At 35.2% G+C, this 26,818-nt stretch overlaps 1 protein-coding gene across 1 annotated transcript; it reads left to right on the top strand.

The window, feature by feature from the left end:
- The first annotated feature begins 6,642 nt into the window (after positions 1 to 6,642).
- LOC149414482 (ionotropic receptor coreceptor Ir8a-like) lies at positions 6,643 to 26,522 on the top strand. The gene is made up of 5 exons (XM_089644193.1): positions 6,643 to 6,819; positions 8,173 to 8,294; positions 11,908 to 12,111; positions 25,686 to 25,909; positions 26,227 to 26,522. Exons 1-5 carry the CDS (start codon positions 6,763 to 6,765, stop codon positions 26,520 to 26,522), a joined length of 903 nt encoding a protein of 300 aa, XP_089500319.1. The 5' UTR covers positions 6,643 to 6,762.
- Positions 26,523 to 26,818: the final 296 nt, after the last annotated feature.

Here is a 26,818-nt window from a genome sequence, read left to right as displayed (position 1 = left end):
TCATCACACCCCGCGCTCGTGTTTATGTCAAGAGCTTTTATTTCTTCTAAGACTATTTCTCGTGTGAATTTAACCATTGGATCTTCCAGAATGCGACTTTTACATATTGCTCAGTAAAATTTAGCCTTCAGGCCCGTTCCCACAGTTCGTATTTTAAGTTAGCGTAGTTTCCCAAATTTGCACATTTGACCCTACAATAAAACAATTCATTGGCTTGGTATTTTTATAAAAATATTGTCTTGTTTATGTATCATTTATGATTTAAGAATTTGTGACATTTTACTTCAAGCGGCGGTGGATTTCACCCAAGAGCTGTTCGCCCCATTTCATGATCACCCTAGTTAAACCATTATGCCTAAAAATATTTGCCAATACCTTTCCCACCCCTGTCCCATAGTAATAAAAACTCCAAATAAAGTTTCATCTTCCTTAAAATAATCCCTTTAAAATATTTGTATCGTTTGAGTCACGTCTGATTATTTAGGATAGTAAAGTGCATTACATTTTATGTTTAAGAATGTTGTTTGCCGACGAGCGGGTGGAACGACTTTATTTTTGTAATATGTCCGTTAGAATTTAGTTTAAATACAGATACCTCCCAGAAAAGAGGCAGGATTGATATAACTGGTAGGTACAGGCGTACCTATGCAGGAGGGCAGTATTGAAATAACTGGTAGGTACATGCGTACCTATGCAGTCTGTTGGGGACGGATATAGCACCGTCGCAACGCGGAATCATAGGAAATGGAAAGGTTCGGAATGCCGACTTACCCTTTTCTATTCTTCCACGGTTTTCAATCCTTCTTTGCGCTGGTTCACAACAATTCACAAATTTCACCACGCGCGAGCTCACGATGGCTTTGAATTTTTGACACGGTCGATAAAGGGGGCTCCGTAATCAAACGATGTTGACAGGACGAATATTTTAACTCAACTAAAGTCGGCATAGGAGAGGAGAGGAGTTGGGTAGATAGGCCACAATAATTTTAGAAAGGATATAAAGGTAGGTAGCACGATGCTAGGTGCCAACATTTCCGCCCACCTAATTTGAACAAATTAATAATTATGATACAAAATTTAATAAAAGGTAAATTTAAATATATACATAGGTAAATTGTTCATTCAAGTTGTATCCGTAATGCCTCGCAGAAAACAATAACAAAAAAAAAAAAAAAACTTTTACTAAATTAAGCATAACTTTTCGAAGAATGGTTCCTGGACCACAACAAAAATTTTGGTTTTGAAAAATATTTAAAATTGCTAATAACTCCTTTGGTCTAGAATCTGAGTAAGAAACAAAACGAGAATTAGAGTATAGACATCTAAACAACAACAAAAAAATATATATACATCCCAATGGTAAATAAAATAAAAATAAAACACAACAAAACTGGAAAATGAAAACGTATTCTATTTTAGATATATATCTGAAGAATTATCACTAATGATAATTTTATTCTTCCGGTAACGGGCAAAGCTTTATCACTGGTCGAACCAAGGAACCAGATTGAGTTTTAACAGTAGCTACCCTAACTATTCCATCCTTACCGGGATGAACGTGGATAATTCGTCCTAATACCCACTTCATCGGTGGAAGACGATCGTCCTTTATTAACACTAATTGACCTAATTTAATGTTTGGATTTATTTTGCACCACTTTGATCGTTGTTGAAGCGTATTTAAATATTCTAAATGCCAACGTTTCCAGAAATGTTGTGACATCTTTTGGAGATGTTGCCACCTACTTAAACGATTAGACGTGGTGTCAAGAAAGTCATATTCAGGCAAACCTAGTAGGAATCCACCGATTAAAAAGTGGCCCGGGGTGAGTCCATTCACATCCTCGGGGTCTGAGCTCATTGAACACAAAGGGCGGGAGTTGAGGATGGCCTCAATTCTAGTGAGAACTGTCGCAAATTCTTCATAAGTTAGAACGGTCTCACCTATCACCCGTTTTAAATGGTATTTTACAGATTTTATCCCTGCCTCAAATAAGCCTCCGAAATGAGGACTCGCTGGAGGGTTAAAAGACCAAATAATGCCGCTCTGAATTAGATGATTAGATATAACATCACGCTGTGATGCCAAGAATTTATTTATACCGAGTAGGTACCGATTTGCACTGACGAAATTGGTTCCGTTATCGCTTATGATTTCAGAACATAACCCTCGACGATCTGTAAACCGGCTAAGGGCTGCAATAAATGCTTCAGACGATAAATCAGACACGATCTCTAAATGAACTGCTTTCGTCGCCATACATACAAATAGACATAAATAACCCTTTGACGTTTTTGCTCCCCTACGTTTGTGATCTTTCAAAGTGAAAGGTCCTCCGAAATCTACACCAACTCGAGAAAAAGCACGGCTTTGTTGCACTCAAGAGGGAGGTAAATCACCCATTAGGGGAGGTAGCACCGAAGATTTCATTTTATAGCAGACAATGCATTTCGACAGTTGTGAGCGAATTTTATTCCGTGCAGCCACTATCCAAAATTTACGCTGAATAGTGAATTGAAGGCTTCGTGGCCCAACATGAAGATATAGTTTATGATAATAATCTATAATTAAATAAGCTAAATGAATTTACTTTCATATGACAAATTTGAATACTTGAGTCGACCGCCCACCCTGATAATACCGTGGCTATCAAGAAACGGTTTCAAGTTTTGAATTTGCGTTGAACATGGACTGCCATTTCGCATATTACGTATATCAACAGAAAAATACGTTTCCTGTTCAATGCGTACGATTTTCATAAGCGAATCATTTAATTCGCGAGAACTTAGATAAGTCGAGTTTGAATTTCCACTACCAGGACGTTTCTGACAATTATTTACGAAACGCATTATCCAAGCGACGACGCGTTGCAATTTATAAAATGAAGAATATTTACTAATAATCGAATTAGGTACTATTTGAGATGATCCAAACGTTTTAAGGTTGCATGTTTTGAGTTCTGGTATTTCTCCGTCAGATTGATTGTACACAGCTGAACAAGGCCAGAGTGCTATTGGTTGGTGAAGCCATTTTGGTCCCGTAAACCACAAAGGGTGTGATATAATGTCTACTGGGACAAGCCCTCTTGAACCAGAATCGGCACAATTTTCCTCCGAGACAACATGCTTCCAAACAGCATTTGGTGTATTTTCCAGTATTTGTACAACCCTATTAGCGACAAATGTTTTCAATAAATATGGCGGCGTTTTTAGCCACGCTAGTACAATAGTCGAATCTGTAAATAGAAAAACGTTTTCTATTTGTTCGGCAAACTTTACAGATGACATAATATACTTTACAAGTTTCGTGAGAAGAACGGCCCCACATAATTCTAGTCGTGGAATTGACAGGGTTTTCAAAGGAGCGACCTTCGATTTTCCCATTAAGATGTGAGTGGTATTGCTACTCCTCTCTAATAAATATACTACTGCTGAATAACCCAATTGTGAAGCGTCACAGAACCCTACGAGGAAAAGACGACTTGTCATCACCGTGTTGTAATATCTAGGAATATTCAATGTTCGAAGTAATGAAAGTTGACTTACAAATTTACTCCACGTATTATGAATATGTGGTGGAACATCACTATCGTCCCAATCGACACCTAACTTCCATAGTTCCTGTAATAGACATTTTGCGAAAAATGTCACTGGGGTGATGATCCCAAGTGGGTCGAATAAACGAGCTACCGTTGATAAAATTGTTCTTTTTGTGCATATCTCATTTAAAGGTAGATCGACCTTGTAGGTAAAACTATCAGTCGTTGGACTCCACTGAATGCCTAATATTTTAACAATTTGATCAGTTCCGGCGTTATCAAAAGAATGACCATCTTGCTGGTGCTCTTGCGAAACGTGATCCAAAAGTGAAGGTGTATTAGATTGCCATTTACTAAGTTCTAATTTCCCAAGATTTAACAATCCAATGATATCTTGTTTTAGTCTGAGGGCTGTGCTAATCGTTTCTGTCCCTGTTACCAAATCATCTACATAAAAATCATCGCATAGAACCTTGGCAGCATCAGGATACTTTGATCCTTCATCTTGTGCTAGCTGACGAAGGGTACGAATGGCCAAGAATGGTGAACTAGACAACCCGTACGTTACAGTTTGTAACTCGAAATCAATAACCGGTTCATTCTGAGATTCTCTCCACAAAATATTTTGGAATTTACGCTGAGATGGAATAATTAATATTTGCCTATACATCTTACAAATATCAGCGGTAAATACATACTTATGAAAACGAAAATTTAAAATCATACGTGGAATTTCAGTTTGCAATTTTGGACCGTTCAATAATAAGTCATTTAGAGATAAGTTATTTGGTTGGGTTTTTGCCGACCCATCAAAAACCACACGTAGTTTTGTAGTTTTACTGTCAGGATTCAAAACACAATGATGAGGTAAATAGAATGCATCTAAATTCCGAGGTACCCGTGTCATGTGTCCCAGACCTTTATATTCTTGTATAAAATTTCCGTAATTAATTGCTAACATGGGATCCCTTTTAAAACGAATTTCTAGTTTGTTCAATCGCGATTCCGCAAGTTTTAGGAAATTTTGAGAAGGCACAATTTCAGATTTTGTTAATAATGGTACAACATATCTACCATCACATTCTCGATAGTGATTCGAAGCGTAGATTGTTTCGGCTAATTCGTCGTCCGGATTACTCGTCACAATTGTCTGTCAGGTATGATTTGAACCATTCAAATGCCTAATTCTTTATTCCGATTTTCTGTAGTTTAGCTAGAAGGATTGGACGAGAGACTGTGTCAAATGCCTTAGCCAAGTCCAGAAATATTGCCAGACATTTATCACCTTTATCTAGGGCTTGTGTTATGTGTGATGTTAATTCTAGAATAGCTGAGTCTGTGCTTAGCCCTTCTCTGAACCCATGCTGGTTTGGCGAGAGAATGTTGTATTTTGTAAGATGGTCGATAAGTCTTTTTTTTACAATTTTTTCTATAATTTTGGACAGTGATGATAAAATGGAGATAGGTCTATAGTTTGAAATATCAGTTGGAGTTCCAGCCTTAAAAATTGGTTGAACCAGAGCAAGTTTGAGTTTATTCGGAAATACGCCTTTATTGAGATCGAGGTTAATGATATGTACTAGTGGTTGATTTATAAAAGGTTCAATAATTTTGAGTATGTTTGAGGATATTTTGTCATGATTACATGAATGGGAGGGCTTTAATTGTTTGATAGTTTGCGTAATTTCAGTAGAGTTGTTGGGGTTAAGTGTGAGTGAATTATTTGTTTCACAAGCAGAGTTTTTGATTTTGTCGGCAAGAGAATTTTCATCAGTTGATGTCTTATTTAAGATTTGTGATGCTAAATTTTTTCCGATATTACAAAAATATTCATTTATATGATTGGTCACAGTGTCAGGGTCGTCTTTTAGGGAGGTGTCTAGTCCGTTGATATTTAATTTATTGATTGTTGGTATTGATTGGTTAGTGTCAGATATTTCTTTAATAATTTGCCAAATTTTTTTATTGTTATTGCCGGCTCTGAACAATTTTTGTTTATAATAGTTTTCTTTAGTGATTTTAATGAGATTGTTACATATGTTTCTGTATTTTTTATAAAATGTTTGAGCTTGTGTATCTGGATTTTTAAGTAAATTTTTGTGGAGCTTGTCCCGTTTTTTAATACAAAAAATTAGGCCATCTGTGATCCATGGTTTCAGTTTTTTATTATTGAAGTTATTCAATGGGGATTCAACTGTAACAGCCTCAATATGTTTCAATAGTGTTTCAGAAAATGTATTAAATGCAACATTTACTTCTGACGAATTAAGGGTAGAGAGCCAATTTTCCAATTTAATTTTGGAGGTCAATTCCTCGAAATTGATCTTAGTCTTTATTGTATTTTCGCATGGGGAAATGGAAATGGTTTTTTTATTCATGAGGCCAATTACTGTTGAGAAGTGGTCAGTAATGGTTGATTGATATACAATTCCTTTTGCATTTTTTTTTGTTCTTAGGAATATGTGGTCAATACATGATTTAGTCATGTCGGTTACTCTAGTTGGGGCATTAATGTGAGAAACAAGCCCGTGCTGAGTCATCAGGTTTATATAATCGAGTGTCTGTATTGACCTGGGCTTGAGTAAGTCTACGTTAATGTCACCGATTACCATTAGTTCTTCATTTGATGTACAGTTCAATAAGGCCACGTCTAAAGATTTTAGGAAGGTTGAAATATTTTGTTCTTTAGGTGACCTGTATAGTGCAAGAATGGTGGTTTGGTTGATTTTAATTTTAAGGCAGTTGGCATTTTCGATGGATAGTTCAGATATAGTCGGGTCTAACTCGGTTTTAACATAGACGATTACTCCATCCGACTGTGTCTTGTTATTTAGTGTATTGGAAACTGTAAATCCTGCAATTTGTTTGTGAGTGTAATTTGATTTGATCCAACATTCAGTTAAAGTGCGACTTAAAGCCTTAATGTGCGACTCTTCAGCAAGTCTAGGATAAATATTAATTTTTTGGAATAACTTATTCAATTATATTACAATTAAATTATTTACAATTTGAGGTATTACTCATTAAGTTATTCCAAAAAATAAAAATAAATATTTCTTTATTATTATAACTTCGTCAACTACTGAATTATTCCAGGGAGTTCACGCTGAAAGAGTCTTTGTGGTTCGCGCTGACGTCATTCACGCCACAGGGAGGTGGAGAAGCACCAAAAGCTCTCAGCAGCCGAGCGCTGGTGGCTGCCTACTGGCTATTTGTCGTTCTCATGCTGGCCACCTTCACGGCTAACCTTGCAGCCTTCCTTACAGTGGAGAGGATGCAGGTAATCCAGCTTAACAGCGTATCCTTATTTATTAATCTAGTTACAAGCGCACGTGAAGTGAAATGACACTAAACTACGCTATACAAATGCTATATATATTTTCCGACTTTATGTCCGGGTTAAATCTTCCCCACCGGAAAAAATAAACCCTTCCACACACTTTTCCACAAATGATCATCTAGTCAATCCACATTATGAAAGTGCATTATATAAGCAAAATAAATACAAAACAATACAAGAACAACACGTCAACTCACCAAAGATCAAATGGGAAAATAATTCGACGAGTCCAGATATTTGCATATCAGAGGGTTCAGCTCGGTAGAACTTCTAACTGGACCTATTAATTCTACTGATCCCTCAATATAAATATTTAAAAAAATCTTTCGTAATCCTACATGTATTTAAAATAACTGATTTTTGCATTTTTAAATATTGTACAGATCTAATACGCCTAAATTTTGAATGAGAGAGCTAGGTATAATGCCAGTAGCTGAAATATAAAATGGTTATATTTTAAAATAATTATAAGAAATAACTAGTCGTCTGAAATATCAGTACAAATTGAAAATATCTCCCGAGTAAAAATAAATGCCGCCAGCGGGAATCGAACCCGTGCCTTCTGATGTTTGGTCAGGTGCTCTGAAACCACTGAGCTATGCTATGCATAAAACCTTGTCTTATAAACATGAGTTTATCATTGAAAAAATAATAAAATTTGACAAGTCAAAAATATTTCAACAACAAATGAAGATATCATTTGTCTCGACGCCATCTGGTGAGAAATTTAGCACTAACAAAGCCTTTCCTACAAAAATAAAGTTAAAGGTTGTTTACAGGTGGAAAAAATATAATAAGCAGTAATTGTTGATTGAGTTACACGTACATATTACAATTATTTGGCGGGTTGGAAATAAGCCATCTCTTGTGTGTACTAGAGTGCTAATAAATTACAAAAAATGGCATATTGATGTTTTTGTAACTGAAACGACTACTTTTTTTTCGAAAATTCGGTTTTTTGTTTGAAGATTTTCGGCTAATCTGCGCGGCTAAACTGAAATTTCCTGAAAATATTCATACAAAAAATCGAATTTTAGAAAAAAAAAAAAAATCGTTATTGATCTAAATATCATCAATAGTGTCGAATTTTTAAAACGTAGCACTCTATCCGGCTCAAAAGTCACGAGCCGCCACTTTATGTGACTAAAATCGTCAATAAGAGGGTTGGATGGTTTGTAAACCATGCTTCAGTACATTAGCCAAAGGCGGCGGTCATTACCTTGCCGAAGAATGTGCAATATGATATTGCTGACGTGACGGTTCATCGCTAATACAAGTGTGTTAATTCGACAGACGCCAGTGTCATCTCTGGAGCAATTGGCGCGACAGTCAAGGATCAACTACACGGTGGTCGAGGGAGGCATGGCGCACAGATATTTCATGAACATGAAAAACGCAGAGGACACCCTGTACCGGTGAGTAACAATAACAGTTACCAATACACTAGTAGGCCAGTGCAATTAGCGATTCGCGATCGAAGTAATTCCGGTAGTCCCATTTTTTTAATATGTTATATAAACCGATCCCTTGATGTAAAATCTGAGTTTCCGACCTTGGCGTACCTGTGCTCGCGCCGCCATTTTGAAAAAACTGGCCGAAATCGGGCCAAAATCTAGTTTTTCCCAAATATCTCATTTCCAATGCAAATTTCGGCTAAAGTATCTTAATACGTATAATAGAACATAAAATAACCTACACTTTTTGCAAAATAAAATTTCTTTTATCTCTAATAGGTACCGAGGTAGAAAGTCGTAAAGGTGCGTATATTTTTGAAAAAACAAGTTTTTTGCGCGACTAGGTTTGGTTTTTTATAAATACCTCGTTTACAGTACAATTTTGTGAAAAATTTATTGTTTATAATTTTGTAGAAAATAAAATTTCGTCAAAGAAATAGGTATATAATTTATATTTTTTTATCTCTATTACGTATCCAAACTCTAATCCACCAAAACCAGGCCAAAAATTGAAACATTGGTTAGGTGTTTTAAACTTGGCATTCCTTGATTTTATTTTTCTTTAACAATTATTGTTCTAAGAACATATACGTTGACAACAATCGTCATGCCTGTGTCAGACCTAGCTATAAATATAGTAGATAGACTATTTCAGCATATCGGTCGCCATACATTCCCAATGGGAAGACCACTAAAATAGGCCAAGCCACTACATTTGTGCTCGCAGCTTGGTCTGACATGCCTATCAACGTAATCACAACATACATTTAAGATTATTAATACAATTTCGATGATACATAAAAAAGATAAAAAATTGGTATTTTCGTAAAATTAACATTCTTTTCTTTATTAGTTAAGTTGTCAGCATAACAAAAAATAAAATTAACGGTAGATCAGTTTAGACCGAAGTACGAGCCCTTGAGTATAGTTTCTTATTTCTGGCCCTGAATAGCTTCTTCATCTGTCTCATCACCCAAATTTGTGGCGACTGGGTCATCATATTCCTCGTCATCGTCATCGACGAAGGCTTCTTCAGCATTCTCGCAGGAGTTGCCATTGCAATGAATGCAGAGTAGGGAACATTTCAAACCCGACTTTCTGCCGGTGCACTTTCCAGCGCAACCTTTTTTGCATTGACATGATATGAAGTTCAGCAAGGCCTGAGGTGCAGCTTCCTTCAACATTGTTACTGGAGTAAGTAACCCAACAGCATCCTTTTTCCATCCCCATTCAGTCGGATCTTTATCGTGACCACGCCAAGTCTGCACTTGCAAGTATGTTCTTGAAGCGTGTTTCTGGACTGCATCTTTGGTGGGTGGTAGCCTGGATAAATTGAATTTGTTATTTTTTACTCCTTTGACAAAAATGATGTACCTTAAATTTTACAAATTTGATTTCTCGTTGCCGCCATACAAAAGTGCAAATAGTTGTTCGGCAGCCAAAGTGATTGTTTCTGTCTTTGCTTTTGGGTCTTGAAATACACGAACAAGTTCATTCACTGAGTGGTTCTTGAGAAGAATATTACAAAATTTATGTTTGCCTTGATCGAACGGAGCTCCAGTTGTATCGCAACCACTTATGGCATGAAGGAATAAAATGTTTTCAACTATTTCAATGTGTTTAAAACATTTGTTCGAGTACAACGCGTTAGGTGATTTACCTTTTCCAACTTTTGGTAATATACGTTGGGAGGTGAGAGAGCTGTGAGGAGTACCATCAGATCAATATCCTGACCAACGATTATGACTACATCATGTTGAGATGACAACTATGAGATACAACAACTATTTACTATGAGAACGTCAGCATCCTCTTCAGCTTGTACTGTCGTTATGTGGGATCGTGCAAATGAGGTTCTGAGTAGGGAAATAAAACGAGACTTGTTCTTCTCATTTCCCAGAAACTTTTCCTGTGGCACTTGTGGGTGCATGCTTTCAAAAAACAAAACTTCAGCAGAAGTTGTAATTCTGGCACGCCGTGCTCTTTCCACCCCTTTAGTGCTTTTCTTTTCCATAGAATCTGGGTATCCATCGAATACCACTACTGCATTGGATCCATAATGATTTTGTACATACCTGACATATTGCTGGAAAATTACCGAAAAAGGTTGAGCACGACCCCATACAACTTTGTGCAGTAAATATCCTCCATCAATTACGTGTATTTTACTTCTTCCCAGTTCTGTATTATTTGGTAGAGGGTTGAATGATGAATAAAATATAGACTTCGTTCCTTTGCGCATTCCTTCCTCTGAGAAAAGAGACAATGGTACCGGAGAGAGTTCATATTGAATAGCATTAATGGATCTATTGCCATAGTCACACCCTGACTTTTGACACTGCTGGTCACCGCCGCAAGAGAAACTATAGCATCATTAAGTTTTAAGTGTAGGTTTCCAAAGTTCTGGTTGATAACTTTAGACATAGCTAATTTCCCCATCTTTTCAGCCATGTGACAAGTGACTTTGCTATCCCCGATTGTGCCACTGCTAATAGACATAATCACGTTTGTTTTACGAAATGGTTCATGGCAAGCAAACCAATCAATGAGAGTTTGAACGTCTCGATCCTCCCTCTTAATTCTTGTAGGCCTCATCTCTACATGTTGCTCTGACGTTCCTGATTCAATCATACAGAATGACTCGATACCCTCATAAATGTTATGCAGATAAACGAATCCAGCAGTCCAACGAAGGATGGAACTGTCTGTGAAGGGAACCGGAGGGGAGGAGTAGAAGGGTGAGGGGGTAGTCCTCCCCCATACCGAAGTGCCCTCTAGTAAATTTATAGATGTATGTATTTAAAAATGCAAACAAAAATCTAATAACGTGATAATAAACCGTGATAGATTTTCTGTGCGTACCTACCTAGATTTGTTTATTCTTTATATCGGTAAAAAAACTTATATAAACATAAAAACTACACACTTTTTTTAAAAATTTTATGTTCTACATAATTGGTATCAATAAAATTTTCATGAAATTCCACTGGAAACGAGGTATTTATAAAAAACCAAACCTAGTCGCGCAAAAAACTCGTTTTTTCAAAAATATACGCACCTTTACGACTTTCTACCTCGGTACCTATTAGAGATAAAAGAAATTTGATTTTACAAAAGTTGTAGGTTATTTTATGTTCTATTATACTTTTAAGATACTTTAGCCGAAATTTGCATTGGAAATGAGATATTTGGGAAAAACTAGATTTTGGCCCGATTTCGGCCAGTTTTTTCAAAATGGCGGCGCGAGCACAGGTGCGCCAAGGTCGGAAACTCAGATTTTACATCAGGGGATCAGTTTATATAACATATAAAAAAATTGGGACTACCGGAATTACTTCGATCGCGACCCCCTTTTTGGCGCTAATTGCACTGGCCTATAGTCCCAGGGAGAGGTCAAATGCACGTCATCGACGATCGACAAACAAGACCTGCCACTCGTAACCCCAAATGAGCATGGCCGTTTATTAAAACTTGCACACACTTGAAACTTCTCTCACTCTTCCAAACTAAAGTATGCCAAATTATATTTGGTAAATAAACATAGGTGTATTTCAAGGAACTTGCATTATTGTAGGGTGTGGAAGGAGATAACGCTTAACGCCAGCTCGGATGAGGTACAGTACCAGGTATGGGATTACCCCGTCAGGGAACAGTACGGACACATCCTGCTGGCAATCAATAGCTCCAGCCCACTGCCTTCCACCGAGGAGGGTTTCCGCAATGTGGACGAGCGCCTCGAGGCTGACTTTGCCTTCATACACGACTCTTCAGAAATCAAGTGAGTGCTTGCTTGCTGCATATAGGTTCCACCGCCCTGGATATCATTTGTCGGATAACCAACATCTCTGCCATAGGTCACCTTATGTGGAAGCTCCTGTCGGTGACTTAAAAGGGATACCTGAAATCATGGGGTGAAGTTTTTCCAGGTCTTGGCAGCTGATGCGTCTGTTCACGTACAGGCCAGATTGAGAGGCAGGTTGAGGAAGACCTATCCAGTCTGACTCTATCGGCCTTGCACTATATAGGGAGGGATGGAAAACGGTGGAAAATCCTACCCACTTAAAATTTTGTGTTGTATGAAATATTTTGGTTGTGAAATTTTGTGTTGTATGGGGAAATGTAGATTTATTTCTAACGTTAAGGAAATACAAAGTCAGATACAAACTCAATACAGAGCAAAGTTTTTGAAATACGAAGTCTCAACATTTTGTTGACTTTGTCTATTACTTCATAACCGATCTTACTAACAAACGCGGTGAATTTTTTAAAATTTTTAAACGACCGTGTAAGTGAAAACCTTACTAGGTACCTAATTGAAACGTAAAATAGTTCACGGGAAGATATAAACACATTGCTTATCCAGTCAAAGAGGGTTGTTTATCTGTCGTATAAACATAAAATAATAATAATTTCCCATCAAATTTCGGAATTTTTTTAAGGTAATTTAAATGTTCTATATATTTTTTATACCTATTTTAATACTAATTTGGAAACTAAATACTATAATTACCTTTTAGATTTTTGTATTTTAAATGTCCATTAATGTTTAAAAATTGCAATATTTTAATTTCAACATGAAAAGAATTAAGAAAAAGCTAATCATAAATATGCTAAATCAAACGTTGAAAAATTTTAGAGAATTAAAAATTCCAAATAACAGTCCATTTATATGAGAAATTTTGCAATTTGCTGTCACTTTACTTTTTATCTTGAAATAAACTTAATAAACAAATATTAAACACAAAAAGGCATACTATAATAACAAATTTAATCACTGTTTCAAGGACATTAAAAAAACATGGAATGAAATTAATGCAATTTTGGGTAGGAAAAATAAATCTGGTTGCGATGAAGTCTTATCTAAATATTTCCTAAAGTCACAATCTTCTGATGCAGTGGCAGAAAATTTTGCTAACTTTTTTGATGAAGGAGTTAATAAGTTGTTACATGAATGTGATTTCCGAGCGTCTAAACACTTGCAAGAATCCCTACCGCATTCAATGTACTTACCTAGAGCTAATGCTAAGCAAATTGAATATATTATCGGAGGTATGAAAAATTCAAAGTCACCGGGCATAGATCTAATTCGTATGTTTGATTTAAAAAAACATGTCAAATTACTTAGCCCTGTTATTGCTCACTTTATCAACAGAATAATCGATACGAGCCTCATCCCCGATGAATTAAAAAATAGCATTGTAAGACCTATTTTCAAAAATGGAGATCACTCCGAAATTAACAATTACAGACCAATATCTATTCTCACGGCATTAGAAAAAATTTTAGAAAAATATATTTCGATAAATTTAGATAAATATTTGAATAATTTGAATATTATAGATGAATGCCAGTACGGGTTCCAGAAAAAAAAAAGTTATGATAAATTGCTGGAAAAATTTTCTGATTTTATAAATTCTCAACTTAATTCTAAAAAACATGTACTGGTGCTTTTTATTGACTACTCAAAAGCTTTTGACACTCTCAGCCATAAACAATTAATTAAGGTTCTTGAAAACATTGGAATCCGGGGTAAACTCCTCTCATTTTTTAAAAACTACTTAACTAATAGAAAAATGAACGTAAAGATTTTAAATGATATGAGTAAAGGAAGACATATTAAATCAGGAGTACCGCAAGGATCAATTTTAGGTCCAAAATTGTACATTATATATGTTATTGTTATGTCAAAACTCTTTAAAAAGGCCTTTAGATTCATTTTTGCTGACGATACTGCACTTGTAGTATCCAATGAAAATCCTATCATAGCTATTCAACAATTGCTAAGTGACTTTAACGAGCTACTTAAATGGGCTCATGATGTTGGTTTAATTATTAATGTTAAAAAAACAAAATGTATGTATGTAAAATCACCAAGCCTGGGAATATGGAATATACCCAAAATAATTGCTCATAATTCTGAATGTATTCATAGAAAAATTGAAAATATTTGCCACTGTGAAACAATTGACTTTACTAACGAATATACTTATCTGGGACTTATAGTAGACAATAAATTTAAATGGGATAAACAAGTGGCTAAAATCTGTAACCAGCTCCGATCTTTTGCAAGTAATTTTTATAAACTGAAATTTGTTTTGCCTCATTGTACTCTTAAAATAATTTATTTTTCTATGGTCGAATCCATACTCAGATATGGCATACGAACTTGGGGGCACTCAAGCAATATTTATATTAAATATATACAAAACTTACAAATTGCCATAATAAAAAAAATTGTACCACCGAATATTTACAGACAAAGAAGTAATCTAAAACTACTGTATGGTTCTGAGGGCCTACTTCCAATAAAGGGTCTTCTTTGGTACATTATTATAATGGATAATGAGGGAGATAGCAAATATAAAAAGCAACCGGTGCATAATCACACAACAAGATTCACTGAAAATAAGGGCCTCATTATTCCAAGAGTAACAAATAAGTATGGAAGCCGAACGCTTAAATATTTAATACCAGAGATTTTCAATAAATTTAATAATTCTTTTAAACCTCAGAATAATGAGAGACCCTGCCCCAAAAACACTAAGCGTTGGCTAATAAGCGATGAATCAATGTATCTCTGAACTTTATTATTGATGTATTCCTGAACATCTCAACGTACCTGCCTAAATAATTTGTATATAGGTAGGTACTTTGATATATATTATTTTGTGATATTGTTTATTGTATAATTCTGTGTCATACATGTATTAAAAATCAAAAATGTTTATATATATTATTTGTAGAACCTACAGACAAGCCGTCATGTGTGACAGCTTTGTGGGACTGCATAAAACTTGTATCTTTAAAAATTTACAATAAATAAAAAAAAATAAAAAAATAAAATAAAAATCTCGTCCTTACAGTTAAAAAGTATAATAATGATTTCCAGAGAATTATAAAAAAAAACAGATATTTTGGATCCATTTGGTCATTTTGCCATTTTGTGTATTTTCGTTTACATGCATAAGTCATTTCTAGATAAGTACGTACAACGATTAACCTGTGTTAAATAAAAAAATAATGATATAAAATAATTTGGTAAGTATAATTTTACTTACTTCTAATATTTTTATTTCTATTTTCTTTAAAATATCATTTAAACAATCAGTTTATTCTTTACTTTATTTCTAATATGGTTTCTAAGTATGTAACGAATGCAATTTTAGGTAGGTGCATTCCAATGTTTAAAAGGAAACGGTAGAGCTGAGATCTCATCTCAAGATTGTGGGAATAATTTCCTGTCAAGTAAGTTAGGTGATCATAAATAAAAAAGTGAATTCTTAATGGAAAATATATTGAAACATCAAAAGTTATAACTAAGGAGTACAGATAATAAACATGTAACCATAGAAATAAATATAGGCACATACCCGATGGACTCTTGAATTAAACTAAACTAACTTAACGTGAAACGAAAGAACGAAAACGGATGGCGAACGAAGACTTGCTCTCGGCAGCGGGGAACGGACCCGAGTCGAAAGCCAGGACATCCTTCTCTTGGTGGCAGCGGGAGGACAGCAACTCCCTCAATGGACGCCTGCAGGGGCATCAGGCCTGCAGCACGTGGTAGTCGACCAGACTCTTCAACGGAGCCAAGACAGCAATCCGTTTTCTTAGTGGCAGCGGGACAGCAACTCCCTCAATGGACGCCTGCAGGGGCATCAGGCCTGCAGCACGTGGTAGTCGACCAGACTCTTCAACGGAGCCAAGACAGCAATCCGTTTTCTTAGTGGCAGCGGGACACTCCGCCAAGAACAACCAGCCACAGCCAGGACCAAACCAATCCCGGTTTCAAGTCCGAAACACGAGCACTCCGACATGACCATCGGCCAACACTCAATAAAAGCGGGATTCCATATTCCCCACTAAAATAATAACAAACACGAACTGTACGTGAATGGATAAACACCCCGCGCCTTTTTTAAAAGAAATTATAACTCCTATTCACATGATTAACTCAGATTCAATCCCCTTTAAAGGAGAGTGACTGGATCCACCGACCCATCGGCCTAATGGGCCGGGGAGGAAGTGACCATAAACAAAACTGTCCTTCCTTCCTTCAAAATATTGCCAAAGTTCGAAAAAAATACCCATAGACAAAATAAACCCAATTAAGCAAGAACTTCTCTTGTCACAAATATTTATGTGACAATTCCCCCCTTCCCACAAAATGTTTGCCCTCAAACATGAACAACTAAGACCACTAATAAACTAAACTATGAGTCCAACAGGTATCTAGAAAAATGAAAACAAACAATAATTAGTAGTTAAAATAACAACTTAGAATTAAGTTTCTTAAAAAACTAAATTTCTTAAAAATAATTTTCTTAATAATAAAGAAAAAAACAAGATCACTTTTCCTTGCACAGGAAATCAAGGCCAATTTGGCTTCACTTAAGGGTGGTTAAACAGCCCTCACTTACACTGAATTTACGCTATAAACACCTAGAGAAAAAAGAAACAGGATGTTCTTCAACGTCGAACACCTGGGTAAGCACGCCGCCGATACCAACGTTGCTCGCGTCGCAATGTATAGTAAAGGGCAAAGAAAAATCTGGGCAGCTAATAACGGGAGCAGAAGTAAGAGCTTTTTTTAATTCTTTAAACGCGTTTTCTGCTTCTGGAGACCATGAAAAATTACTTATTCCCATTCTAGAACCAGTGAGTTTAGTCAACGGGGCCGCAATAGTAGAGAAATCTTTAATAAAACGCCTGTAATAACCGCACAGACCTATAAAAGCTTTAATTTGTTTAGAATTTTGAGGGGTAGGATAAGTTCGAATACATTCTAATTTAACGGGGTCTGTACGAAGACCTTTCGCGTCTACGATATAACCTAGATACTTCAACTCTTCTTTACAAAACTCACATTTTTTGAGGTTAACTGTTAGGCCCGCATCTCTTAAACGTTCATAAATTTTAATCAAAATCTTCAAATGTGATTCAAAATTCTCTGAAATAATAATCAAATCATCGAGATAGCAAAATACATTCTCGTCGAACTCAGGACCAAAAAGGGCATCCACAAGACGCTGCAATTCGCTGGGAGCATTCTTAAGACCAAATGGCATCCTCACAAATTCAAATAAACCGTGGCCTGGTACAACGAAAGCCGTTTTAGGACAGGATTCCTTATCCAAGGGAATCTGCCAAAACGATTTGGACAAATCTATTGATGAAATAAAACGAGCACCCCTAAGTTTATCTAAAATACGTGAAATATACGGAAGAGGATAGGAATCAGCCAGAGTAACGCTATTCCAGCGCCTTGAGTCCAAACAAAATCTGACAGAACCATCCTTCTTAGGGACAATCAAAACTGGGTTTGACCAAGCCGAACGAGAACGACGGACAACACCTAAATCCAACATTTCTTTTAATTGAGCTTCTAGTTGCTTCTGACGAGTTTGAGACAAAGGATAGTAACGCTGCTTAATAGGATCCCCTGTTGTCTTTATTTTATGACGTACCAAATGGGTTTTTCCTAAACCTCGTTCTTCGAAAGAAATCGACTTGAACTTAAATATAACCGAATTTAACTTTAGATTGTCTTGAGGGGACAGCAAGGAAGCTGATGTTAATTTACGAACCTCACTGACAACATTCCCAAAATCAACATTGCTGTCAACTTTTGGAAACAACTGAGGGGCCACGTCAAATTGCTTCCAAAAGTCAACTCCCAAAACAATTGAAGAGGACAGAGACGGAATTATAAAAAAATTAATATATTTTTTAATATTATTATAAAATACCAATACTCTCATGGTACCAATTATATCCTGACGTTTGCCATCCGCGGTGGTAACGTAGGAATCTAATTTCTTTAACTTAAATCCTAGACTTATGAAAAAATTATAAACAGAACCCCCGAAACAACTGACAGATGCTCCACTGTCCAAAAGTCCTGAAAAAACCAAATTCTTAATTTTAATATTAACATGTGGTCTAACATCTTGTCCACAATCAGATAACGGCAAACATGCGTCCATGTTGCGCGTGGAAAACTTAAACTTAGATTTATTACTAGAAACTGCCGACGACCCTTTAACACCCCTGTACATAGAATGCAAAAGATCGTTGGCTAGTTTTTTGAATTATACTTATTTGCGTCGTTATGCTTAAAAGAATCCCTTTTCCATTTTTGACAAAATTGTTTCGTATGTCCCTGTTCTTTACAGTAGAAACAATTAAAAGTTTTCTTACTATTAGAAGAAGAACTTGATGAAGATGCGCGTGGAGAAAAGGAAGCCTGATTATACTTAACACGTGGAGAAAACGACCCTTGAGCTTGAGGCGAATACGACGGTTGAGAACACGGAACCCGATTAGAATACGACGATTTAGGAAACGAAACTCGCGGAGAAGGATTAAAGTGTGGAGCGGGTTTTTCTACCGAAAGTTTATCAAATTTACTGCACACACTTACTAGGGCTGAAAGACTCTTATCCGAGAAATAAGCAACGGCCAAGGCGTATTTAGGTAGGAGACTGTCACAGACTAAGTCTACCAATTGTTCTTCCGAGAGCGGAACATCCAACCTCAAGTTTGCTAATTGAACATCTTCAACATATTCCACCACAGCTTGATTAAACTTTTGCTTCATAGCGAACAAGGCTTTTAAAGCTTCCGTTTGGTTGGTACAAACGTCAAAACGGGAAATGAGGAGCTTTTTCAAAGTTGACCAAGACAGAGAGTCGTCAAAAATAGTCCTAAACCAGTAAAGAGCTCTTCCCTCTAGGAGGTCAGAGAAAGCGGGCGGTAACAACCGAGGACAACTCCACCTTCCGGCTTCTAGATAGTTCTTCAATTCGTAAAATGAAATCTCTGACATCCGAAGACCCAGAAAATTTTAAACCCCAAGAATGGACAGAAGACGAAGTTGAAGGAATAGCCGACTGATAATAATTATTTTTTATTTTTATGCTTCCGATTTTGTTGTCCGGGTTAAATCTTCCCCATAGGAAAAACTAAACCCTTCCACTCACTTTTCCACAAATGATCAGCTAGTCAATCAACACTATGCAAGTGCATTATATAAGTAAAATAAATACAAAACAATACAAGAACAACAACACGTCAACTCACCAGAGATCAAATGGGAAAAAAAATTCACCGACTCCAGATATTTTCATATCAGAGGGTTCGGCTCGGTAGTACTTCTAACAGGGCCTATAAATCCTACTGATCCCTCAACATAAATATTTAAAAAATCTTTTGTTATCCTACATGTATTCAAAATGACCGACTTTTGCATCTTTATATATAAATTTTTTGATAGATCTAATACGCCTAAATTTTTAATGAGAGAGCTAGGTATAATGCCAGTAGCCGAAATAACGAATGGTAATATTTTTATAGTCTGAGAATGCCAAATTCTTTTTATTTCGTTTCCTAAATCTGTGTATTTTCTAATTTTTTCATTGACAGATTTTTGAATGTTACAGGAATTTGGAATAGCGACATCAATGATATAAGTTATTTTTTTTAATTTTGTCATGTAAAACTATATCGGGTCTATTATGACTAATCGTTCGGTCTGTTAGTATAGTTTTATCATAATATATTTTATAAAATTCGTTTTCTAAAAATGAATTTGGTTCGTATTCATAATATGGTACTATATTACGGGAGTCAATCAAGTTATGTTTAATTACCAAATTTTGGTGAATTATTTTTAAAACTTGATTGTGCCTAAATGTATACTCGGACGGTGCTAATATAGAACATCCAGATATAATATGTTCTATAGTTTCCGGAAAAGCCAAACATTTTCTACACAAATCATCAATTTGATTTGTATCTTTGATTATATGCTTTCTATAATTTTTAGTATTAATGACTCTATCCTGAATGGCAAGCATAAATCCTTCTATTTCTGCGCTCAACTCTCCAATACTCAACCATTTGTTTGACGAAAATTTGTCAACATATGTTTGGTTGAGATAATTGAAGTGTTTTGCGTGTAAAATTTTATTTGACCAGGAATCTAATAATTCCTGGTTGGGATTTATAAAAATGTTGGCATTCTCATCGCATAAATTTAAAGGTGTAATATTTCTATCTGCCTTGAAAATTATTTTGTGCATTTCTGAGCTATGAGCTTTCCTATGGAAAAAAGTTCTTAGCATTTCTACCTGATTATGTTTTAAAGAAGTTATTTTGACTATACCTCTACCTCCTAAATTTCTAGGTAAATTAACTCGTTCTATAGCTGAATTTGGATGATGGCAATTAAACTTTGTTAGCGTAGTTCTAATTAATCTTTCTCAGTTATCTAAATCTGTATTAGACCATTTAATTATGCCAAATGAGTACGTTAATAGAGGTATTGCCCAAGTATTTATTGCTTTTACTAAATTTTTCGCAGATAGATTGCATTTTAAAATTTTCCTGATCCTAGTTTGAAATTTAATCCTAATATCATTTTTAATACTAGTATGGTCTAATCTATTTGATTGTGGGTATCCTAAATATTTATAAACCTCATCTCTTTTCATACTAGTAATTTGGAAATTTCTAAATATACTCTCGTCCCCATCTACAATTTTGCCTTTCTCTATATGGATCGTTCTACATTTATCTAAACCAAAAGTCATTTTGATATCATCTGAAAAGTTTTTAACTACCTCAATCATTTTCTCTAAATTTTGTTCAGAATTCGAAAATAATTTTATGTCATCCATAAATAATAAATGCGAAATTGTACTACTCTCCCCTGTATTACCCTTAACTTTTATTCCAAACTTGCTTTTAATTAACATTTTAGATAGAGGATTCAATGCTAAGCAAAACCAAAGAGGACTCAATGAGTCTCCTTGAAAAATTCCTCTTTTAATTGAAATGCCCGGTATTACTATTTTCTTACCTTTTAAATTGATAAGTAAATTGGTATTCCAAAAGGACATAATATTTTCCAAAAAGTTAATAATAATGGGGTTAATTTTATATATATTTAATACTTTGATCAGCCACGAGTGCGGGACACTATCGAAAGCCTTTTGGTAGTCTATATAGCAAGTATGTAAATTACGTTTTCGAGTTTGAATCTGTTTTAGAATTACAGAATCAATAACTAATTGTTCTTTACATCCCATATGTTTTCTGCGACAACCTTTTTGTTGTTCAGATAAAATATTTTTTTCATCTAAATGAGTATATATTAAATCTGTTAAACAAGAGGTCAAAATTTTGTATATTGTCGGTAAACATGTAATGGGTCTGTACTGAGAGGGATTATTAATATTTTCGCTTTTGGGTAACATATAAGTAATGCCCTTAGTTAGAAAATTTGGAAAATTTTGAGGTTGACTGACAAATTTTGAAAGATTTTTTGCCAAAAGAGGATGTAAAGTAGTCAGACGTTTGTACCAAAAATTATGTATCCAATCGCAACCCGTGGCTTTCCAATTATGAGTATTTTTAATAATTTTGGTTAACAATTCAACCGATATATTAGAAAAACCGATATATTAGAAAAAACCGATATATTAGAAAAACCGATATATTAAAAATTATAGTTTAAGTATTTTCTGAAGAAACTGTATTATCATCCCCCACATCTATATTAGAACCACCCCCAACTTTCAGACTTTTATTAAAGGAGCGAGCCTGTTCGCGCATACTGGATAGAGTAGCTTCCGGAACGATGTTACCATCCGATAACAATTTAATCATTTCCTCCTTCGTCACCCCACTAATATCCGAAATCGCCATCTTTGTTAAATAGGAGAAAATGATAATTAGAAATTAAATAATTATTCTTTAATAAGAATAATATCTTAAATGTAATAATGAAATATAAATAATAATTTATTTATAACACATCAATTACCAAACCCCCCGTACAAGTCAACTCGACAAGTATAAATTGTATACATTAACACGAGACACAACAGTACCGCCAACGTATTCTCCAAATAAATCAGTGCCGCCAAGCGACGATATACGAGTACTCCAAGTACAATTAAGAATCAAGGACAACTACTTTATTGTAATTTAATAAAAAAAAACAATTATCCAAATTGTTATAATAATTGATAAAGAAAACAATTAACCAAATTGTTATGATAATTGATGTAGATGATGATGATGCTCTTTATTAAAAATTACACGTCGTTATTTTCGATTAAATAAACCGCAAAACAGTTGTCAATGTTTGTAAACAATGAAGTAATTACTAGTACCTAATGTCAGATGAAACCACAACAACAACATAATCAATAATGACAGAAGTGCGCTGTCATTGAAAAATAACCATGAAAAGTCTCGTTACAGTTTTTGTATATGAAATGGTAATATCATATAAAAGATTCTTTGAAAAAGGTATTTCATTATAAAATAACAATATTGAACATTATTTGCATGTTTATGTTTCATCATGATAGATGACAAATGTCAATGTACCTACACATTTTGACAGATAGTATTTTTAGAATGTAAACAAGTTATTTGTTTTGATAGTAATTGTGATAATAATAAGGTAGGTAATTTATTTTTGACAAAGTCGTAATTTGAATGTGTACTGGATTCATAAAAACTTGAATATTACTGTGCAAATATATTTAAAAAGTAAGTATTGTACGTAGTACATAGTATTATGTTTGACACTACATTGATATTACTATCAATAATTATGATTTACTTACGAATAACTTGTAACAAAGTATTTCGAAAGTATCAAAAGGAGATTTAAATTGTGTTTACGTTGGAATTTGTATTTACCCAGGAACGTAAACAAAACTACATATTATGATAATACAGAATATACCGAACTATATTTTGTAGCAAATAATAATGAAAGGTTTTACTAATCATTATTCAATTCGTATTGCGTATAAACAAAGATGTTTAATCAAGTTATTATTAATCATTATGACACGTACAAAACAAGGTTTGACGTTTAACCTTCAAAATTTTGACAACTAATCTTGTTCATAGATCAACAAGAGAATCATAGACAATCGATATTATATTTTAAGAAAAAATAATAATTAATTTACTCAAACATTCGAAAACTTCTAACTTCATCAGTAATAAGTTGTCTATGATCAAACAAAGAAAAGTTCTTTGCAATACAATGACATTTCAAAATGCAAACAACATAATTATTATAGGTTATGTATGAGGATACATGAACATAACATTGAATAACATTAATATTAAAGGTCAATAGTAGACATTATGATGTGAATGTAAGTATGCAAATGCTAAGTGCACACACATTGATTCAACTCTAATATTATCAACTAGTATTAATGAAAACCCAACTTGACATGACAGAAAAAAGGATACTGCACCGAAAACGAAATATTTTAAACGTTGAGCGCCAAATGTAACGAATGCAATTTTAGGTAGGTGCATTCCAATGTTTAAAAGGAAACGGTAGAGCTGAGATCTCATCTCAAGATTGTGGGAATAATTTCCTGTCAAGTAAGTTAGGTGATCATAAATAAAAAAGTGAATTCTTAATGGAAAATATATTGAAACATCAAAAGTTATAACTAAGGAGTACAGATAATAAACATGTAACCATAGAAATAAATATAGACACATACCCGATGGACTCTTGAATTAAACTAAACTAACTTAACGTGAAACGAAAGAACGAAAACGGATGGCGAACGAAGACTTGCTCTCGGCAGCGGGGAACGGACCCGAGTCGAAAGCCAGGACATCCTTCTCTTGGTGGCAGCGGGAGGACAGCAACTCCCTCAATGGACGCCTGCAGGGGCATCAGGCCTGCAGCACGTGGTAGTCGACCAGACTCTTCAACGGAGCCAAGACAGCAATCCGTTTTCTTAGTGGCAGCGGGACAGCAACTCCCTCAATGGACGCCTGCAGGGGCATCAGGCCTGCAGCACGTGGTAGTCGACCAGACTCTTCAACGGAGCCAAGACAGCAATCCGTTTTCTTAGTGGCAGCGGGACACTCCGCCAAGAACAACCAGCCACAGCCAGGACCAAACCAATCCCGGTTTCAAGTCCGAAACACGAGCACTCCGACATGACCATCGGCCAACACTCAATAAAAGCGGGATTCCATATTCCCCACTAAAATAATAACAAACACGAACTGTACGTGAATGGATAAACACCCCGCGCCTTTTTTAAAAGAAATTATAACTCCTATTCACATGATTAACTCAGATTCAAGCCCCTTTAAAGGAGAGTGACTGGATCCACCGACCCATCGGCCTAATGGGCCGGGGAGGAAGTGACCATAAACAAAACTGTCCTTCCTTCCTTCAAAATATTGCCAAAGTTCGAAAAAAATACCCATAGACAAAATAAACCCAATTAAGCAAGAACTTCTCTTGTCACAAATATTTATGTGACAAGTAATATGTATTTTTTGTTTTACTATAACCTGTCGTTTTCCCTTATGTTTTATTATTTGTTCACAAAAATACATTTATTATTCTTTAATTCTTTAATAAATCATGTACGACTACCATACCACGGGAATGAGCCTAGTATGGTAGTTTAGAAAATCACCAAAATTGTAATCTTTTAAAATATATAAAATGCATTTTTTAAATTGAAAAATTAATTTTCATCACTATCATGGAAGTTTTATGGAAGTAAAAGTTAATTAAAAAATTTAAAAGGTCAAAATAACTTCGCTTTTTCCGATGGCATAAAACTATATTCACATGATATTATCAATGGATAAAAACTGACGAAAAATAACATATATTGTATTACTAATATAATAATGGTCATTAGAATCGAAATTGTTAACAAAAACATAATTTTAATAAAAAATGACAAACCAAAACTCGTTTGCTGGGAAACTCACTTTTATGGGGAAACGCAACGCTTGTTATATTCTACGCGTTCATAGATGGCGTTAATTAATTAATTTTATTAAAATACGCTTTTGCAAAGTATTTCTTTACAATATTAAGAAAAATCATTTGTTTGCGCCCGTATATACGCAATATGAATATGAATCAATAGTTTTGTTCGTTTAAAAACTCAATTCTTTCGAGAAAGGCATACAAATACAATATTGTACCGATTATTCAATCCAATATTGTATTTGCATGCCTTTCTCGATAGAATTGAGTTTTTATATAGAAAAAACTATTTATTCATATTCATATTGCGTATATGCGGGCGCAAACATATAATTTGTCTTAATACTGTAAAGCAATACCTTGCAAAAAGCGAATTTTGATCAAATTAATTAATTACGCCATCTATGAACACGTAGAATATAACAGTACCGTGTAAGTATTGCGCATAAATCTGAAAATTTAATGTTGCGAGACATTATTAAAAGTGTAACGCATACTATCTTTCCACAATGTGTAATAAGAGATTTTTTATTAGTAAGACCGTTATGCTTCAGGTATCATGTGAAGAAGAACTGCAACCTGACTGTCGTGGGCGAGGTGTTCGGGGAGAGACCCTTCGCCGTGGCCATGCAGCAAGGCTCCAGGATCCAGGAAGAACTATCCCGAGCCATCCTCCAGCTGCAGAAGGACAGATTCCTGGACTCGCTCATTGCCCGCTACTGGAACACCAGCTGTGAGGACAATGACAACTCGGAGGGCATCACCCTTGACAGTCTTGGTGGGTTGAATTCTGTCCTTCTTATAAATATTAAGTTTTGTTCTAGTCCCATCGTTTTGGCAAGACATCTTCAAGGCGTTTAGCACAGTCAAATCGATTACTTTACAATGACAAATCGATAGGCGTAACTACCGATGATTTTATTTCGATCCACGAAGCCCTTGTCAATACGGTATTGACAAAATCCATCAACTATGGTCAGTTTGCCATATTCGCGAGCAAACTAAAGCTAACCAGAAAAATATTAATTATTCCCAGTGACGAGAGACGTTTTCGAGTAAAAAGAACCATCACCCCAATTTTCTTAAACGTTCCAGGTGGCGTATTCATCGCCACACTGTTCGGACTCGTCCTTGCTCTCATCACGCTCGTATGGGAGATATTCTACTACAAGAGGAAGGAGAAGATTCAGCGGGTTACCAAGAAGATAGCTGTTGCGACACCGAAGGGTCTGATTCAGGCCTTCAAGAGCCAGGGAACTGAGGACAAGAAGCAACCCAAGGAATCCGTGAAGACCATCACCTTCGGGGATAACTTCAAAGCTGTGAAGAACAAGAATAAGAACAAAGTCAGCTTCATAAATGTAGAACCAAAGTTGCAATGGAACCCATAAATATGGAATTTTCAACATTTATTTTATTTATCCATTAGAAATATTAATTCACGGTGTAACATTGTAATAATATTCTTTTAAGCACTTGTAAACGGATGAAAAAAAGTCTCTTCACATCAAATATCCCACTTTTTTAATATGTTTATACAGGTTGTTAAGGTACGTAGTTGACTTACTTTAACAAGTGTCTCCCGACATTATTTGGAATAAGAAATGTAAATTAAAATTTTGGTATCCGGTGTTTTTTTCGATGTTTTTTTTGTGTTTAAAAATTTTTCAATTTTTTTTGTATTTTT

Source organism: Hesperophylax consimilis, chromosome 20, assembly GCF_061612785.1.
Source record: "Hesperophylax consimilis isolate HC1 chromosome 20, BYU_Hcon_1.0, whole genome shotgun sequence".
NCBI lineage: Eukaryota > Metazoa > Arthropoda > Insecta > Trichoptera > Limnephilidae > Hesperophylax > Hesperophylax consimilis.
This window is presented reverse-complemented; position numbering and strand designations above follow the sequence as displayed.

What these genes read in the sequence shown, in the direction of transcription:
- LOC149414482 (XM_089644193.1), top strand. Translation starts at nt 6,763, where the DNA reads ATGCTGGCCACCTTCACGGCTAACCTTGCAGCCTTCCTTACAGTGGAG. An exon ending in GCAGAGGACACCCTGTACCG is followed by an intron (nt 8,295 to 11,907) that starts GTGAGTAACAAT and finishes GCATTATTGTAG; the next exon opens with GGTGTGGAAGGAGATAACGC. An exon ending in CACGACTCTTCAGAAATCAA is followed by an intron (nt 12,112 to 25,685) that starts GTGAGTGCTTGC and finishes GTTATGCTTCAG; the next exon opens with GTATCATGTGAAGAAGAACT.